General features: G+C 24.8%; 1 protein-coding gene across 2 annotated transcripts in view; it reads left to right on the forward strand.

Moving 5' to 3' along the window:
* LOC114127405 (neuroligin-1-like) overlaps nucleotides 1-22,369 on the forward strand; it is a 378,466-nt gene that overhangs the window by 317,174 nt on the left and 38,923 nt on the right. For both annotated transcript variants that reach the window (XM_050201685.1, XM_050201684.1), the window contains 2 exons: nucleotides 4,158-4,307; nucleotides 15,859-16,059. In XM_050201685.1, the coding sequence (XP_050057642.1) occupies nucleotides 4,158-4,307; nucleotides 15,859-16,059 (351 nt within the window). The remainder of the gene's footprint in view (nucleotides 1-4,157; nucleotides 4,308-15,858; nucleotides 16,060-22,369) is intronic.

The raw sequence follows: 22,369 nt of genomic DNA on the forward strand, positions 1-22,369 counted from the left end.
AAATTTGTAGAAGTGTTTCAATGATTGTAAGATGTTGTTGACGCGCATGTTTGGATACGAATAAAATGTAACTTTTTAACAGCTTTTTGAGTGGTTTTCGATAAAACTCAGACTTCGCGTTAATGTCGAGATTGTGTTGTCAGTAGAAAAGTGAGAGAAGGGTTCCTAATGACAGCGATATGTTCTGGAAGCCATTAATCAGCCCCAAGTGTCGATAAGACGTCGCCAGAAAATAGAGAAGTGAGGAATATTCAAAAGGGGATGTCGATAAAGTTGATAAAGAGAAAAAGAAACCTTGGTAACATATCACTGATGAATAATTATGAAATAAATCGTACCTCATGTATAATATTATAATATTATATTGGTATTTATTTTATTAGAAAGTACCGACTACAAAGCGATAATAATACGCGTCATTCATGCATCACAAATATTAATATTAAAAATATTTTTCATACGTAATTACTCATTTGTCATACGATGTTTTCAAATCTTTTTATTTTGTGTATCTTTCATAACAATTATTAATTTGTTATCATATAATCAACGTTCGCACATAAATCACTCATTTATACCGTTGAAATAATGCCCAAATTTGTTATCGTTGTAGAATTTGTGAATACATAATACAAAGCTCATTTTTTTCAATTGCAAATTACGTATATATTATTCGTTTGAAATTCGAGATAACAGGAAAACCGTAATCACGTGGCAACGCTATTTTCCACCCACGGCTACACGCGTAGACTTTTTTGAGCAAGGTAAATATCTATCGCGTAAAATACGAATTAACTCTTAAGTATTAGTTGTTACTGTTGCTTTAAATTCGCTGTTTATGATAAAATTGTATTCAAAAATAATACCGTTTACCGTCTTGTATGTACCTACGTGTTTTTCCCCATTACACAATGTTACTGTTATAGATATTTTCATATTTGTATAAATCACTCACTCAATCCACTGTAAGTTATACTATACTTATACCGTAGTATTGTTATTATTATCATTGTTTTTGTCGTGGCATCAGTACGATTTCTGAACTTATGCTACACGTAGTAGTTATACTGTTGTGCATCGTAAAACCACATTAATATGTTCATTTAAATGTTGAGCTCTTTATGTCAGAATTTCGTTCCCACGAATCCTAACACCTTGCGTGGCTTACACGAACCGTGGCGGAGGCGGATGATCATTCCCCTCCTCTCACACACGTCTACCGACCGACGGGACTCCAGGCGTAGGTCAATCTCGACGGTTTCGTTAGCCGGCGCCGGGACTACGATACACGTTCGCGGGGCACGTCTTCACGGTTTAGCATCGTGTTAATCCGTCAGCAGAATATGCAATATACATATTAAATAAATATATATATAGATATATTTATGTATAATGTATATCGTGTTTAGTGTTTTCCAAACAAAACGACACCGCAAAACACTGGATCGCAACGGTTAAGGCTGCACACGCCGTCGCCGCCGCAATCTAGACATAATGTTGTGCTGTGTACGGCAACAGATGTTCTATTGTGTTGTGCCGTACCCGTAACGCGATCCTAAATGGACAAGAGGCCCAGCCCGTCCCTAAAATGTATATATGTATTATATTCGCGAAGAGTGTATTTTGGGTAAAGTTTTAATCTCACCTCTTCTCCGACCGCTTTCCCGTCCGCATTTGGAGCTGAACACCGCGACCGATCTACCATAGCGTTTCCCTTGATTAATAAATCGTCCGAGATGTATGTGTGTTTATATACCTATATAATATTTATACTTGTAACTTTCCTTTAGTACGATATTATGTACCGACATGGAATCCTATTCGTCGGTGGTTGTGTTCGACCCTCAACGGCAGACCTTACCCCGCATGACCGCCACTGAGGCGTACTATAGCATCAGCGGCAACGTCTGGAGCTGGACACGTGCAATTTTTATACACAATATGTGTGTGTATATATATATAGCATACATTATACACGCTACGAGTTGAGACGAAAATAAAATCCTTTTTGAACGCTTTCTGCGGGTATTAAGTCGTGCAATATTTACGTCGTTGGCTACATCAACCTGAAGGTGGCTGAAGGAGGGAGAAAAATTAGAAAGCTCACTTTACTCTAAATGATGTCTATATTTTATTGTATACTATTATATTATGATCATGACTTTGAGATCGAATACAAATTTTGTAATACGTACCTATATTTTTGATGTTTTCGGTGTGTACGAACAATATAATAAATACGATTATTATAATATAATATGATATTATAAATATACGTATAATGTATATTATAGTATATTACCGCCGTCGGTCCAATCGTAATCCCACACACTTAAAAATACGGTGCGGGAAAAGGATAAGAGATTCACGAGTTTGATCTAAGCCCGAGTTTAAGTAGACTTACACAGTATATTATAAAATACGGTAATATACCGCGTTTTGCGCACGATAGACCTGATATCGGGGCAATTTTGTATTGTATTAATATTATAGTATATACATGGCGTGGATTAAGTTCAATATTGTACATAACGTTTAATGTAAATCGATTTTAATTGTAATTCGGCAATTTTTTTTCGTGTAACTATTCGGTATTTTTTTTTTTTTTTTACAAATTTATACCTAAACTTTTATAAAGTATGTGAGTATATTATTACTTGAACGTTTCAGATCCTTTTAAACATAATACATAGCAAGTTTTAAAACGTAAACGGCAAAAGTTTCTTAATGTCGCGTGACCTCGTTGAACACCTATAAATAATGGACAAGTCATTGAACGTTTCGAAAACTATTCCAATGACTTCAATATTGAATTTTGGAAGTAGGCAAAAGTACACAACGGGTATATACGAGTTATGTTTGACACGATATTGAAAAAAAAAGTTTCTAGGTATACACTTGACGCAATAGAAAAGCAATAGAGTCACTATATATATTAATAGCAGTTGGCTTTCAAAGTTTTGTTAATATCAATTTGTTAGTACTCATAATTTATTGAAATAATGCTGTCAAAGCTTTACGAAAAACAAAATGTAACCACCTGTAAATATAAAAACTATATATAGTATATAATATAATATGTGTGTGTGTTCGTGTACCTATTTATATAATGCACGAGAGTGTTCTGAATCTGAACCGAGTACGTAATTGGAATTTTTCAAATATTTTTAATGAGACTTTACTCGTGTTATTTCACGTTTTGCCGATGAGTATGAATTCCAGCAATATTATTTTGTTTGCGTTCAACATAAAACTTATTAATACCAAATCAAGTCGTATAGGTACCATTGGTTTGCGTAAAGTATAGTATTATAATGTATTTGAATATTTCCTATACATATTTGACCTAAATAAAGAGTAATTTTGCTTTTATGAAGGCTTCGTCTCGGGTGTTCATATTCAAATCTTACATATTATACGAGTTTATACGAGATACGCTCGATTCGTATTCGAGTAGAATTCATTTAGAGCTAGTTCATATTCAACATCTTCGACTTACTTAGACGTAGTGTGCACTGTATACACAGCAGCCGCGTATAAGTAGAAAAAAAACCCATCATCGTAAAATACGTCTCCGTATCTCAAAACTCACAGGTTTGCCGCCTGTTACTTATTCATCCCATTATTCATATTATGTTTTTCAACGTATGAACATACCTGCGGGTACGTATATATAATATAATATGGCTTTGCTCGATCTAAGAATATTTGAGAGGATACATATACGGTTTATGAATTTGTAAATATATAAAACATTTATATAATATATATATACTTGTATTATATAGACATAAACTTTAAGACGAGTTATTTTTTATAGAAAAAAAAAAAAACTATATGTATTAAGTTTAAGATTAGCTTATTTTCGTCGAAGAGCCAGAAGTAAAATTGAAAAATAATAAATACGCTCGCATCTACCGTCTGAGACGTCTATTGATGGATAGATGTTACCGGTATTATCGTAAAACCGTGAATTTTATGGTAAATTTTGAAATGATAATATTCTCGTTGTGCCAAAACGTTGTGTGGATACGGTCTATTGCGCGCAATGTCTTCTCTGGGAATTAAACTACATTTACTGTCAGCAAAAAAATATTGCCAATTGTATAAAAATATGAATATCACAATAATATAAATTTGTTAATTACCTGTTTCAGGAAGTAGAATCGTCCGAAAGTATCCCGTGCTGGTTTTTATACATGGAGAATCGTATGAGTGGAATTCCGGAAATCCGTACGACGGCCGAGTGTTAGCGAGCAACGCGGAATTGGTTGTCGTCACGCTGAACTACAGGCTCGGCATATTAGGTGAGCTAAAAAAAAGTTTAAATATATTTATAAATCCATGAAATATTATAATAATATATTGCTTAGCGGGCGTATCATAAATATAATAATATAATATATCACGACACATATAATTGTCATTTAAATGATTTAATTTTTAAATTAATGTTAAATTTATTTCTGAATTAAAATAACGCATTAACGATCAATGGAAATGACTTTCAAAATACAAACTACAAATAAAAAATAATATTAGAAACCTATATTATGATAGTCATATAGATATTTCTTGTAACCCATGACTCACGAGTAACGTATTTTTATAGTTGAACATACATTTAATTCTTTAGATATATAATACATAGGGCATTTATAAATTTCTCCTTTCCATTAGATAAACATTAAACTATGACATTCAATACATAGTTTATCTATTATTCTAAAATGTAAGGCTAAAAATCAAAATTGTAATATATTATATTATATAGAGTACCTAATTTTAATGTAGTTAAAACGTATACAACTATTTAAGTCATGAAACAATATTTAATAATATAATTTGGTTAAAACCAAAATAATTAATATTTAAAGAACGAAATTTTCAATTAAAATTATTTAACATAAATTTGTTCAATTAAATTCAATTTACTTGGTGAATTTCCTAGAAAACTCGTATGCATTTTCATAAATCGATTGTAACTGTAGTAGTCAATAGCAGCTATTTAAAAGGTAAAACTTTCAAAATTAATTTATTATCATATTTATTCACAAAGTTTTTATGTAATTAACATATAGTAATATCTTTGAGATTGGTATTTGATTAAATGCGTTCCTAGTATAATAGTCATAAAAATAATTCATTAAATATTCATCCAAATTAATTATTGAAATAAAATATGAACAAAAAAAACACATTTTTTATAGTAATTTAAACGTAATTAGTTTTGTCATTTAATTATGTTTATGTAAAACACTACATAAAAACTAAAAGTATAGAAGATGAATTGCCAAAAGCTGTTATTCTCATTTCCTTCATCCGTAACAGCATTCCTAAAAATATTCAATTCTTTTACTGAAAATGGTTTTCTCTACCGAACTCGCTTTAAAAATTGTTTCTTTAGCTTAAAACATTTTTATTTTCTGTGTACGAGAAATATAGACCATCAAAGATATATAAAAAAAAAATAGTATACCATTTTAATGTTAAGTTTATTATGTATAAAATATACATTATATTATTATATATAATTTATATATATATATATATATATATGATTATTTATTCTAAAATTTATGACTTTAGTGATTATTTTAAACAGATGTTATACATTTTTACAATATTATTTAATGAATAAATGATAAAAAAATAAAATGTTTTCTTAAACGTTATATTGTAATATGGTTTAAAAATATATTTTAGTATAATTAAAATTTAAACACATGTTATAACTCAGGTTTTTATTATTTTTTAAACAAAACAAAATTAATGGTCTTTACTAAACATTTATTTTCAGTCCTTCGAGGAACTACTTACACAATGGAGTATTGTAATTATTGATTAGCTTAACATATTATACCGTTTTTTGGAATGTTCTGAATTGTTTAGTATAATATAATATGTTATAATATAAATGTTTAGGTCATCTGAACATTTAATAATTTAAACATATCTGAGATGATTCATATGAAAATGTTTGAAATAGTAATATTGCTGTATAACGTGGTAAACTTTATTATAGATAGTATACATGTACAACTAGATTTACTTTATCAACGATAAGTTATTTACCTATTTAGAATATACCATTTACTCATAACATATTAAAAAAAAGTTCTATATCTGTAATAAATATCTTGTAAACTGAATTCACGCAGTTTTTAAATATATATAAATAAATTGCTGCTGGGTTAGGGTTATGTTTAGTTTTTACAGTATAAATATATCAATGGAATTTTTTGGTTTTGATTATGAATATTCTCAAATATAATTTAAATACATTTTTATATTAATAACGTGATTTCGAGTATACATTAAATATTTAACTATGTAATAAAAAAATTATAATAAGTAAATACAATTATAATACATAAAGTGTAATTATAATTATAATATGGAACGTTTAGCGTCCGAGTGGAGGATTACTATTTTGAGTGTATTATTATATATTTGAACATAATAATATGACTACCAAATAATAGTATTTTTTTATATTTTATACTATGACAAACAAATAATATATCCATATTGGATCTACTACAAGTTTAGCATACTTGGTTCAATCATATTTTACTTAATATTACTTTTTATATTTAGCGATGTACAATATTGGATGTGTACCTAAAAGTTTAATGAATGTCCTTCAAGTTAGTATCTTACATAAATATTTTGGTACGGATTTTCTATATTTTTTTTAATTCCATAAAAGCTAGAAATTAAAATATTTTAAAAACAATGTAGCAAAATGCTGTGAAATCGTAACAAAATATTGATTTATGATTTACAGTTGTAGTTCTGTTGCCATCTTGATGGATATATTAATTAATTACACGAAATTGAAACAAGTATTACAATTGAATAAATGGTATACTAAAATAAATAACAATGTATTCTCATGCTAAGCATTTTTATTCTTATACTAGGTATAAATTTTAAATCTGAACCACAAATTTTCAATTTTTTGGACTAAAAACTGTATTACCATAATATTATGTATTCAAATTTTTTCCAACGTATCAATACATTATAATCTGATGATAAAAATTAAAAACATAAATATATATAATTGTATCTACATTTTATTATTTCATTAAACATTTTTGATATGTTAATTTTTCTTTAGTTTTTTTTATAGAATTGCATATTTGCATTGTTTACCTCTTATATTCCGTGGAGTTTTAATTTTAAAATTTCTTTAAATATCAGCTATAATGGAAATGCTTGCTTAATTTTACCGAGAAAACAAATCCACAAGTAGAAAATATATTCTGATACTTTTTTCTAGATATAATTAATTCAGTTTAAATTTGCATAATATGGGTAAACATGTACAGTGTGAAAACTAACTTTAAAAACAACATCTATAGGCGTATTTAAAATAATCAAACTTTTATACAATTAAGCATACCAACGAGAAACTTATTTTAAAACAAATAATTTATTATAAGTATATAATAAAATAGGACATAGGTATTACTATTTATACATAAATTGTATTCAAATAAGATCATTTAAATAGTAGGTATACAATATACATCTAATACAACTTATTTAAACACGTAAAATATTGAATTGACTGCAGTTTAATTTTTCATAAATTAACATTTTTAATATTTTTCTTCATTTCCCTTATTTAATAACAATTATTATATTATTGCTAAAAAGTTCACATCAAATATAATGTCAATACATTAAATGAAAAACAAACCAAAGTACACAAAAAAGTATGATAAAATTATTAAGAAGTATTTCATACTTAATATTTTATTTAATATGTATAATATATAATATATTATGATTGTATTGCTTAAATTAAAATAATATTATTAAAATAAATTTATAAAAGTTATTTAATATAAAATTAAATTAAAAAAAAATAATATATCATATCTATACTTTGCAATATGTATTAACTACCTTGATGATTCTAAAGTACCACCTTGTATGTTTAATATGCTGTTTAGTGAATCAAACTAAAATCAAAATATCGATGAATATAAACCTGAAGTATTCTTATGTCACAATGACAAGTTACGATTCATGAACAAAAAAAAAAAAGACGCTTCAAGTGTTTTATGAGATTTTTCTCTTATCTTTTTCTTGACATTTTACCAAGCACAAATCAACTTGTCTTCAACCAATTTTGGTTCAAATTTAACATCTATCAATAATGACATAGAAAAATAATAAAAGAAGCAGAAAAATAAAACATGTTACATTGTATTCATAATCGATGTATATTTTACTGTCGTGACATCTATTTATAAATATTTAAAATTTTAAAATTTGACATACACACGATTTCAGTCGATTTTTCACTGTCATTTTGGTGACTAAAATTATATGTTTTTAAATGCTTCGTTGTTATATTTATTCATATTTATATTTTAAATATTTTGAAATATTGTTATTTATTTATTTTTTTTTTTTTTTTTTAATTGTATTTAAATATCTATACAAATTACATACCTACTCAATGTATACTATGATGACACATATTATTATATGATAAAATTAAAGTATGGACACTTCAAAATTCTATACAAAAAAAAAAATAGTTATTTGGTTTGTTAAAACTTTTGTGCAACGTTAATTTACAATCTTCTAATCAAATAATGCAATAAGTAAGTGTGACATTCGTAGAATAAAAATGACTTAGTTATCTTGTGAAGAGGAGAAATTTCGAGGTAGCATCATTGTTTGTATTCTTTAGTTATATAATTTATTAAGTTATATTTAATAGATCTTTAGACAAAACTATCTTTTGAAACCGTCTAATGTATTATTTCGGGTAAATTTAAAGAGATAATATATAGACATATAATATATGACTTAGATTAATAAGATTAGTTAGTGGACAAAATGAATAGGTACATTTTATTTAAAATAATATAATGAAGTTTAACAAGCTCATTGATAATTCTAACATAAATTATTTTAAATTAACAAAATGTTATTTTAATTAATTATACTTATTATCTTTAATTTATAATTTAGTATTGGAACAATTATTACTAAAACTTAGATCTCTTTATAGAACAATAATTTCTTCTAAAACTCTTCTGGTGTTAAAATAAAATCAATAATATTAATAACTATTTGATTTATACTAATAGATGACTGATGACTGATGAGTAACCCCAATCATTTTTATTTTTTAATTAAATTAAGTTCTTAATTTTATTTTTATATTACTTAGTTTTATAATATTATTTTATTAATTGTCATTATAATTTTTTTTATAACATACCGTTTTAAAAAGTTTAATCAACAATATTATATTGTATGACTTATTAAATAGTATAAACAAGTTTTAAAAGTAAACTTTTAATAAATAATAATAATTATTTATACTTTACTTAACTGTCCAATTATTATAATTAACAAATCCTCGGAGATTGAAAATAACTATTGCTATGAAACATCACATAAATTTATAAAAGTTAATGCATTACCTTAAAAGGATTCAAAGAATTTTGAAATAAATAATAATATAATATGTTTATATACAATATACACTATTTTTTTTTTAAATCACTCTTAATACATACTCCTACGTTTTTAACTCTTGATGTTCTGTACTATTATGTTGATATTATGGCGATGTTAAAGTTTTTAGATTGTTAAAAATTGCTATAAATTTACAAAAAGTACTAAAATGTATAAAATTATTTAACTTTGAGGTGAGAAAAGTTAAAAGTCAAATGCATATAATATTATGCTGCTTAACACTCATAAAAAAAAATATTGTAGCAATATCTAGACACTTGTTTTCTTATGCAGTTCTATGTACCTGATTTACATAATAAAGTATTCAAAATATCGAAATGTATGTATGTATATTTATATGGTCATGAGTCAAAAGATTTTAATTGACTACTGCACTTGAAAATAAAAATATCATATCATTGTTACACTATCTTTGATATTTTTAAAAGTATCATATATTACGTGCGTTATTTTACTGTTTATAGAAATTTGTATTCATTGTTTAATTGTATAACTTTTGTATTTTAGATCATAGTGCGTATATACTTAGATAAAAGTATAGTATTCGTCATACAATTTTATAATTAAAAATACTATCTTGTAAAACAGACTAGTCGTGTATAGATAAATACATTATTTATATAAAATTTAAAATAAAAAAAAATATGTATACACGAGTATTATAAATAGAATGGTATGATTTTTATCATACCATAAAAAATATTTCTGAAAAACTGAATATTATATGAAAAAATATATAGTTTAAATTAGTATATTGTAATCTTCTTGATATCTCTATAATTGTCATTTATGTGAAAATAGCTCGTAAACATTATACTATTATTTATATCAAAATGATGTCCTCTTGTAAAAATTGATCGTTTAATTATATTTAATAATAACTCAAATCTCGTTCTTATGTAAATCATATTTAAGTGTTATAATATCAAAAACACGATTCGTGATAAATATATTATTATTATTATTTGAAGGTCAACCTTTTCAAATAAATACTTGAAAATTAGATGTTTTAACAGCTTTTAAGTTTGTCAATCCATTTTCTACTTACTCAGTCTCATAATATTTGCTCATTCTATTAACTATTACTCACCATCTTTGCAACTTTTGTTTCATCGTGTGATTTCTATAGTACTGTTCGGCTTCTATGCATTTAATTTAAATTATTTTTCCTTCGTTTATATTTATTTTTGTTTCTCTTCCGTTTATATATGGCCCATATTATATTGCGTTGTATTTATTCCTTTTGAAGATGACAAACTTCCGTTTACGCTGTACGCTTATAGTGTACTACGCTTCCCAAGCAACAATACGCCTGTTTAATAGTGGTTATATCAATGTTTTATATGACAAAAGTTTGTAACGACTGTGGTTACCGGATAAAACCTTTGACTTTACAACAATAGAATTCGCTGTAATTATTATTCAACTGTAAATTTATCTTGTTGCATTCACCATAATTTATATATTCTACAATATAATATCAATTACAAAAATAATAATGAAAAATATTGTTGATTGTTGGTTTCAATCGTTTATTGTCGTTTATTACTTCTATCGTTTAGTTGTATTTAATATCACATGTATACATAAAATATGTATAATGGTCATACATATTAATGTATAGAAGTATAATCAATCTTACAGTTTAAAATATTTCTGTAGTATTGATCAATCATAAATCAGAATTAAATTTTATATTTTTTAAAATAATTAAATTTAGTAACGTGATCTTAGGTTTAGTTTTTTACTGAAAACTAGTACAAAAACATCAAAAATCTCTTAACTTGGCATAGTTCTTGTGGGTTTTAAAAGCCGCAAAAACATTACACAATTGGTGAAAATCCTCACGTACCTAAACTTGACTAAAACACATCCAAAATGTGCCAACGCGAACAGGACTTGTCCATGAAGGATTTTAAATCTCCAGACAATATAAGAACCTACACTAGGTATATTATTCTTATGTGTCCAACAGAGTTCTTAACTCTCAAATTTACTGACATTAAACGTAAAACTATTTTGACGTTTTTGCGTTATGACTTATAACTTTATCCGTCACCGATCGGTTAAAATTCTGCAACATTATTATAAAAACCATTGAGTAATGAACTCATTTTAGTATATTATTATATTATGTAAATAATAAATAATTTATATATATAAATTATATGTAATACAATGAATTATTTTTTTTATTTTTTTTATTCCTTTTATTGATTACAATTTTAATGGATACATTTTTTCTTATAAAATTGTATTTATGTTTATTCTATTTAAATTTATATTAAAATATAAAGCAATTTAAAAAAGAAAGTGGAATTCTATAAGGTTAGTTACAACAATTGTTACTCTTTTGTTAGAACATGAACATTCCAATGAATTGTATTTTGCAAAATAAGCTAAATGCAATGAGTAATTTTAAATATTGAATTTCAATACAAATTATAATGTCCTTCCATTGAGTTATTTTTAATAGTTATAAGAGTTTATTATTTCAAAAAAAATTCTAAAAACATAAATAATTTAATAAATTAAAATGTATGTTCATTATTTTATGTCTTATTTCAGTTATTCAAAATATGCAATGTTGCTATAAGATGTAATACATCATATGAATGTTGTATTCTACATTGGATTCCTAATTTAAAACACTCATGATAGTAACCCATTCGACACCTAATGTATAGATTATGTACATGATTGATTATATATCTCTTTCATATTGAATATTATCTTATTTTATCAAAAAATATCCTAATAACCTAATGAGACATATAAAAAAATGTACATTCTATAAATGCTGCAATATTTGGCCATTAGATTTAAACATTTATATTTAATTTGTCCCGATGAACTACAAATTTTAAACGGTTTATTAAATTTTATATACAATATCTATATTCTAAACTTATATACCAATATAAAGTATTTTTTTTTTTAAATAGCAAATTTTGAGTATTTACTGTTTAATAGATATTATAAGATGTTTCAGTCACAATATTTAAATTAAAAATATATTTTTATTAAAAAAATTGTCAATATAATATATTCATTTAAACCACTGCATGATCTTATACGTTTTTTGGAAAGTGTTATTTTATGCTTTTTACATTTCACAAAAACTACTGGAAATTGCATAAATACCCTTTTCAAAGTTCAATCTGAGTTCAGTATCCAATCTTAAGAGGTTTTCTTGACAGATTTAAAGATATAAAGTGACCAAAAAGTGTTTACAGAAAAAAACCCTATTATCTTGCAATTTAAAGTGAACAGTTTTTATTTATTTTTTTTTTAGTTATTATAAATAACAATTTAAATAAGAATAGAAAAATAATTGCTTTATTTATAGCAAACGCTTTTTGGAAAATTTGAATATTATTCTAACATAAGTTAATTCAACCACCCATGCCACCAAAATAAAAATAATAATGAGTTTATTTATAAAAATATAAATACGCTTGGAAATTTGATTTAATTTGTGAAGTCGAAAAATACCTAGCTTAAATCCTTGCACTTTGATATTAAATTTGAAAGATTTAACTGGAAGTTAAAAAATTGAAACATATATATTTTTTGCTTTAATTACTTTTCTCTTCAGTACATCTCATTAAAACTTTTTTGTAAATGGATTAATGTAGAATAACATTTTCTGGAATTTGACAGAAGAATCCCATTGAAAGTCGTTCTTGTCATTCTGTTTTATAAAATATCAATAACAATACTAATTAAATTTATAAACAGTGTAAACGTAAAATAAGCCAAGTTTTTCTTTTTATTAATACATGCCAAAAAAATAAAATTCATCTACTCAAAAACAAGTTAAGTATGTTATTTAGCTTAGGAATATAAATAATGGTTAGGTATTTCATTTGTTATGTTATAATAATATGAATAGCTACACACGAGTATAACTTTACACTTACTTTTATGTGTAATTCATTATATATGTACATATATGTACATTGTACATATATACATATATATACAATAATGTTTTTTTCAGTTAGTTTTTAAATATCATAGAATCAACTATAATTTAGAAATGAATTAACATAATATAAAATTTGATTTTTACTAAAATATTTAATGTTTATTTCATTATTTGTATCCATATTAGTATAAAATATAATATATAATATTCCAATGATACTTGTTTTTTATAAAATTATTATAACTCATAACATGCCCTAACTTAAATTATGTACTTTGATAAAATATCTTTTTTTCGATCTATACTTAGTTTTATACATCCTATTGTGATAGATATATTATATATTTTAATATTTATAAATTAAATTATGATAATACAATGACTTAAATAGGCAAAATAGATGCATGGTATTGTCCGTTTTTTATTCAATACAAAGAAATATTATTTGTTTTATAAATTATAATTTTATATTAAAATAATCAAATGTATTTTTATTAAGTTTGTGCCAATATATTATGCTTTAAATTAACAATTTTATCTTGAGTAATTTGCTTCCCACAATTTTTTTTTTACATGATTTACATGAGAATATAATATAATGTAAATATGTATACCTAAATTAGGCGAATTTTTTAAATAGCATTACCTAACCTAACTTTATTTGGATACAATATTGTAGGTAAACGAAAACGCACAGGATAATTATTAATTTTTTTATTATTTAATTTTTGTTTTTGAGACATTTTATTATTTATTATGGGTACCTCTATTTATTTTGCTCTGCTATTAGTAAATAAAAGTTGCTAAAGTACCCACAAAAATGACTCTAATAAAAAAATGAAGTCTTGTGTTTTTGTTTTATCAAAAATAAATTAAATATTTTAAATATACCTTATTTTTGATAATAACAGAAAATTGTGACAGAAATATTAAAAAATCTGTTTATTTTAGTATACATAAATTATTTTTGATATTTTTTTCGTGTTAAAAAAGTTACTGCTTTTCACTCTTGCATTGATTAAATATTAAATACTAATAAATAATTATGAAATATAGTACCTATCATCAATATAATTTATCATTACTACTAGAAAATACAATAATTATAGTAAACAAATAAACAATGAATAAAAGATATATATATTAATAAGCCATTAGTAAAAACTCAAGTATTGTGTTTTAAATCGCTTCATAACAATGAACTTCTTCTATATTGATATACAGAGTTCAGTCTAAATGTAACAACTACTGTTATATTACTAGAAAAAAATGCAATGGAAGCATTAACCGTTAACGTAAAAACGGTGTGTATATACTGCTTTTAACTGGAGAAATCATTGTCTACTGCGTTTTATTAAAAAATAAACAGTTTTTGTAAACACTTATTAGATACAAAATGTTATAACTCAATTATTAGGCACTAAATGTCGTTTTTTCTATGTTTTATCTTAACCAAATTATATGCAGAACAATTTAATTAACACTGTTTCAATAAAATATATCATTTTCAATTTTTTTTTCAGTTATTGCTTTTCTAAGTTGCAAAACATAAACATAATTTTTAATATTATTTTACCAACTTTAAATTTTACGAGATAAAAATTGAATATTTTATAATAAATATATTATTTTTATATTATCATAATAACCTATTTTATAAGTTAATTTTTTTTTTTTTTAATCATAATTAAAATATTTTGACTAAATTAAATCATCGTTATTAATCAGTATACACTATACAGTTTATGGTTTTCCGAGTATGAACGAAGTTAATGTTAAGTTTAAAATGTTAATTCGTATAGCATTAATTTCACGTTACAGGCGTCATCGTTGTTACACACCATCGATTACTTATATTTCCGTACGATTATTCTAACATAATGTTCGTTTGCGGAAAAATAAAAACAAAATAGTTTAATCATCCTATCGTGTAACGCGAATACCAACGAATTTCAAATATTATAAATAATAATAGTAAATATTATATAATGAAATAAACTAATTTTATTTTAAACATTTGAGTATAATAATCATATATATATATTGTAAATTAATACATTATATTATTATTGTAGATTTATTAAAAAAAATTATTTGATTAATGCCATTGTTCGTGTTTATATTAGAGTAATATTAGGTAGTTATATTATGTCCATAAAATTAACCTTCCTAATTTTCTACAACAGTTATCCGTATTCATACTCTGTCACTGTTTAGTTGACCGTTTGTAAGTATTTTTATGCGAAAAAAAAAACAGGATTTCCAAGTCACCTTGCCCTATACAATTCAACAGACCAAACACTTCAACTTTTAAGAGCTTTTATGAAAACAAAATAAATATATTTTTATGATGTTCTATTGCATAACTAAAGGAAATACATTGAATAATTATCGGTTTTTGTTATTTTTTTCAGGATTTTTGAACGCCAACGGTTCGCCTAACTCAAGAGCCCGCGTGGCCAACTACGGTCTCATGGACCAAATAGCTGTGCTCCACTGGGTGCAGCAGAATATCGCACTATTCGGTGGTGATCCGGAGAACGTTTCTCTGATGGGTCACGGACCCGGAGCCGCTTGTATAAACTTCTTAATGATATCGCCGACCGTGGTCCCAGGTACTTAAATAATAAAATATTCATTTTAGGGCGAGTATCATTATGATGGTAACCATTCACTAAATCAATTTCTTACTATCCAACACAATGGTACAAATGTCATAAGATATTATTATCATCCAACTGGATATGAAAATGTCAACTCTCAAAATTTATCAAGTTTGCTAATAACCTAGAATATGTTCATTGATGATATAAGTTTTTAACGAAATATTTGACAGTTATATTCATTTTATATAGTATTATTTTTAATTTAAGGGGATACACTTTTTTATTATTTAAAATATTACAATATTAGTTTAATTGATCATTTTAATATATTAAATGAAAGCATTATTAAAAAATACTTTTACTTATATATATATATTTTTTTTTCATTACATAATATACTAAAACCATACGATTAATTTTTTTTTTGTATTGTTTATTTTATAAAACATATATTTTATAAAATTTCAAAATCATAATATATCTCATAGAAAATATACAATACTTGGACATAAACAATTTTTTTACAGTACCAAACTACGTATTTTTCAGAGTTTAAATTCATTTTTTTATCTGCTAAAATTTTAGTTAAGGACATTTTATATTATGAGTGATCACAAATATAAAATTATACACGAACTTAAAATAATAATAACTATGCTGCAGTGACAAACTCATTTGTTAACTTGAATTTAAAGTTTTTTCTTAACGGAACACGTTAACGAATGTTAAATAAACGAGAGAAAAAATATGGAACTATATATGGATATACCAGCTATAACTTAATATATAGTATTCGACACAAAATAATAATCCAAAAATTGTATATACTAAGAAACAGAAAGAAATGATGTTCGTAAGCGCATTAGCATAATCACGTCACTGTGATGACTCAGTTTACGTATTGTTATTTAAAAAGTCAATCACTAGAGTTATTTTCTTTATTTATTCAGTTGATTATACTGTGAGTTTTATCCAAGTTACCTATTTATTTGTTCCACGTAGCAAGATGATGTTGACTGTAGGTATTCTTTATACACATATTCATTACATCTTAGACCGGAGTACCTGTACACTTGAGTAATTCTGTTTACGTGAGTTGAATAATTTTTCCGTATATTCGGACGTTTCCAAAATTTAAGGATCAAAATCAGACGTTGTAAAATTATGCATCGTGAGATCACATTGTTTATCATGTGTGTACTAGGATTTGTTTAAAAATAAATAATATAAAATAATATAATAAACATTATAAAGAGTTTATAACATGTCTGATAATTATTTTAAATTTAAAAAATAATAATATTACATATTATTTAACTATAAAACATCATAAATTATTGTTTATTAATCATTTTTTAAGAATTTTTTGTTGATTTTGTGTGTTAGAAAACTTCTATGTGCATTGTGCATGGTCGACGTGACTACCTAGTGGAATTTTCATAATATATTTTAAAAACTATGGTTTAAAAATAAGCCTGGGTCTAATAATTAAAGTGTATTATTATTACAAACAAAAAAAATATACATTTTATTACAGACTTCACATAAGTATACATCATCTACAAACAAAGTCTAATTAGCTGACCATTAATCGTCTTATAATATACTTATATACCCTACAATTTTCTTTAAAACTTTTAATTAAGCAAAACAATATTTTATTATTTAAACATTTTGCATTAACTTTGATCAATTAACCACAATTTATTTATTTACGACAAATATTTTATGAATTGAAGAACTTTATTTAAGTTCTCCAATAAAAAAAATCTTATGACGCTATTTTTTTTTTTTAAATATAAATATTTTAATTTATTATCATAAAAACTACTGTACTGTACTACATTTTATTAAATAACAAAATTAAATAATATTTAATAAGAATATACCTATTTTATTCTATTGAATATGATATATGGCAGCTAATTTTTTTTTTTAATATTTATTTATTGTACCATATTATTATAATTATTAATTAAATTATAGATAGTATTCTAACTTATTCACTTAAACTATATACCACATATCAATCGAGAACTTGGATATTAAAACTAATTAAATAACATTCTAGTTAAATTATTTTTTATAAATGAAGTTAGCTTTGAGCATTAGTTTTAATGATGTCGCGCTTTATTAAAAGTTATGTTTCCTTTTAACTAAAAGTTTTGTACATTTAATATATAAACTAAAAAGTGAAGAATTATTTTAAATGTTACTAAAACATAATTTTAAAATGTATGTCCATTTCATTATATTAGTAATATACTAAATATATATATTTTTTTTTAACAATTTAATCATTTTAAAATTATTATATATTAGTTAAATAATGTTAATGTTTGAACAAAATGTTAAATAATTTATTTCCGTTTGATATATTATTACAATGCAAAAATAAAATAAACGATAATTTATATATTTTATTTTCGTAATTTTTTCTAACTTTAAGTCATTAACTGAAGAGTATTAGAAATCTATAAATAATTTAGTGTTTGTAAATATTTTTTTCTGACTTTCTGGAATTTATACATACTTTTAAATTAGAAAAATAAATACCTATACGTATTTAACGCATTATACTCCTGGATTGTATTCCTTTTCAACAGGATACAAACTATGTCTATGTATTTTAAAAATAAATCTTTTAGACAAACATTTAGAGTTGTTAAAAAATATATGAACGATATAATACATTTTTGTCATAAACTTCATTCTTATTTTTTATTTCAAGAAGTATATAATTATTGTTAATGAACATTTAAAATACTATTTTATTATATATAATAATAATATAACTTTAAAAACATTTTATTTTATTTCCAAGGAAGAAAAAGATGTAGGCAGATACAAATATATTTTATGTTTACACATAAAAGAAAAAAACAATATCAAATAATATTTTTCATATTTTCATATTTCTTTTTTGTTTTTAATCAAGTTATTGTTTTTTCTTCGATAAAATACTTAAACGTTTATTACAATCATATAATGATTTTACAATCAAACATTGAAGATAAATGTATATTTTTACATTATTTTGTAATGAGCACTAATGGCTTATTGTTGTGTAATTTCAAAACCTAAAGTGAACTCAGAAAAGATCGGTGATAAAATATACGTGTTTTGATACTCATACGAAAATAATTGTTTCTTAGTAACACATATATTTGTACTTTCGATAATTATAGTATCACGCTATAGTAGTAACGAAAGATGGAAAAAAACAATGATAATAAGTTTATTTTATGGTTAAATCAAATAATCGTTTGAATTATATAAATGACGCGAGCACTCACTGATAGGGTGGGTGCTGCATGTGCGCTTGTTTGGCAGCTAAGATAATGTGAACAAACGCAATGTAGGTATGTGAGATACAAATAAATTTTCATTCGCGGTGTTTCAATTTTCGAATGTTATGAATAATAACTTACGCCAGGAATATTATTATTATTATTATTATTCGACTATAATATATAACCTGAGCAAAAATAAAAACTGTATTAACGGATGCGTTTCTCGTACCTATCGATTTTCTCGTTTTGCATTTGTATCCATTAAGAGCGGTAGCAGCTATTTTAGCAAATCCGGTGAGCACGAAGACCACAGAATCCGACGACAGTCTAGTGGACAAGGCGAAACACAGATCTGTTTAATTTTTTTCGACACATAAATAGTGCACATAATATGTTAGTAGATGTGTGTGAGTGAGTCTATTTCTGTCTTCAAGGGAACGTGACACTCTTTCTTGTCAATGAAATCCTCATATTTTAACCGGGCATTAAGTCCGCGCGCTTATCTTTAAACAGCCAATCTGTCTGGATGACTGTTCTCTTTCTTTGCTCACCTCCCCCGGGGGCTTAGCTATAATTTGTCACGCTTTTCGTTTGTTTCAACATCTATAACTTAACTACCCTACCATCCATGAGACGTCATCGGCCTTGGCTCGGGGCAATCGCACACAGTCGCTTTGTGACCTACCCTGGAAGTTGTTATTTTTAATAACGTTGATTGAATTTTGGTGTATATGTGTGTGATGGTTTGTGTCTTCCTATGTATTTACAGAAAGCAAATATGTATATTATATTAAGAGTTTTTAAGTATCATAGACTTTTAGCCCCAGAGCAAAATAAAATATGCCGTGATACATGTTATATTATATGGTTTTTCAATATTGACATATTTTTGTGCCAGTCATTATTTTTTGTTATTGTTATTATTAGTTCAATTTTATAATATTCCTAAATAAACGTGTCTACATAAAACTCGCATTGTACAATGACAATATTAATTAGTATTTTGATTGATTGAATTTATTATACGTTATTATTTAAAACGTATCAGAGCCAAATTTACTTGTTTGAAAAATTACTGTAAACTTTTTTTACCGAATTAAGTGCCCTACACGTTCAAATAACATTTATTGACTTATATTAATTATTATTTTTCTATATGATAGGCACTTTATGATTTTTTAATAAATTGGGTACTCGTTTTTCATATTTTTTTCTTCCGATTTTTTGTTGACATTTTTAAATATAAACTTCTTTATCCTAAATTATTAATACAAACACTTATTAAATACATATTAAAAAAATTTTTGTTAAACACAACCCACTATTATTGGCACTGGTTCGTTTTATATTTATATTATTTGATCATTAATGACGATTCAAGTTATTTATTCTTACATGTATTTGAGATTATTGAGTTGATTAATATTTGGCTATTTTCCTAGATCGGAACCCAAACGAATTATATTCCTTATTATTTATTCGAATTGTGTTCGTCTACTTTAGATAGATAAAATATGTCAATCAGTCCAAAATAACATATTTATAGAAAAGCAATTGAATAAACTCGATATTTGATAATAACTAAATTTGATTTGATTTTCATATAAGTAATATACAAATTTAGCGATTTATAAAGTACCTAATAAAAAAAGTGTTTGATAATTTATCCATAATATTTATAAATGACATAAGGATTAAAAAAGAATGTACATATCCGGTATAAATATTAATATGGATAGGTCTATAACTACTCGGAATATTATTAATCAAAATGATAGCGTTCGGAATTTAATAAAAGAAAACTTGCCTTTGCAAAAAATATAAATTGTTAATATTTATTTTTTATGCGTATTCAAAAATGTTAAAATTATTTAATACATTTAATATAAACAAGTAAAAATTATTGATGTAATCATTTTATTTTTACTTTAGGTTCTTAAATGTGTTGAACTTCGGTAGGTACATATTTTTTTTTCCATAAAGCACTAAACATTAAATAATATATTTATTTATATTTATACAATGTGAATAAAGATTGTATTAAATCAAGTTGAAAATAAAATAAAATAATGACGAGAATACATTATTTAAATAACTTTTTTCAATGAACGCTAATTTAATAATAATTAATCGTATGCTAATCGTTTATATACACTATAGGGGAAAAGGTACAAAAGGAAATACACGCTATTCTGCTCGTAGACCTTGAATAATACAGTCTGTTATAATAAATTTGAATTGCTTATACTTAATGCACACCGTCGGGTTTATAAACTCGGTCATGCTCTACTGGATTTGAAAGGTAAAACTCATTATTTAGAACAAGTATCGGTTTAACTATTATTTTAATAATTCTGAATGCATTTTGACAAACGTGATTTGAGCACTTCATTTTTGAATTAATGCTGATCGAGATTTCAGATGCACCGTATTGTGTTGTTGGACATTCAAAATAATATATATCAATTATTTTATGCAACCATTTACATTTAAAAGATATTATCTTCTTTATTGTGTTTTACCACAATTTATTTTTACCAAAGATTCGTACGTCCGATCTTCTGTATTCAAAATTGTACTTCTCGGAGATAAAAACGTACACAATACAGGGTTAGGGTAAGGTAATACATAAACAAAATGTTTTTATTTTTCCGGGTATCTATCTATATTCTATATTGTATTATACACGATATATAGTTGATTTAAGTATATAATATAAGTAGGTACCCACATAAATTTCCATTTTATTTCGAAATTATAGAAATGTCCTAATATAAGGATCACTTTTTTGAGATGCTAATAGAAACTAATTAACTATGGATTTAATTATAATTATTAAATCCTATTGATTTAATATTTTAATTACACAATAATATGGTCTATCGTTATTTTAAACATCTTCTATACAAGTATAATGTCAATTTTGTACAAGTTATGTTAAAGATTAATATTATGAATATTATTATTCAAAACCCATACTAAGTCATTACTTGATTTAAATATTTTGTATTTGCAATTATATAAAT

This window comes from Aphis gossypii, chromosome 2, assembly GCF_020184175.1.
Source record: "Aphis gossypii isolate Hap1 chromosome 2, ASM2018417v2, whole genome shotgun sequence".
Classification (NCBI taxonomy): Eukaryota; Metazoa; Arthropoda; class Insecta; order Hemiptera; family Aphididae; genus Aphis; species Aphis gossypii.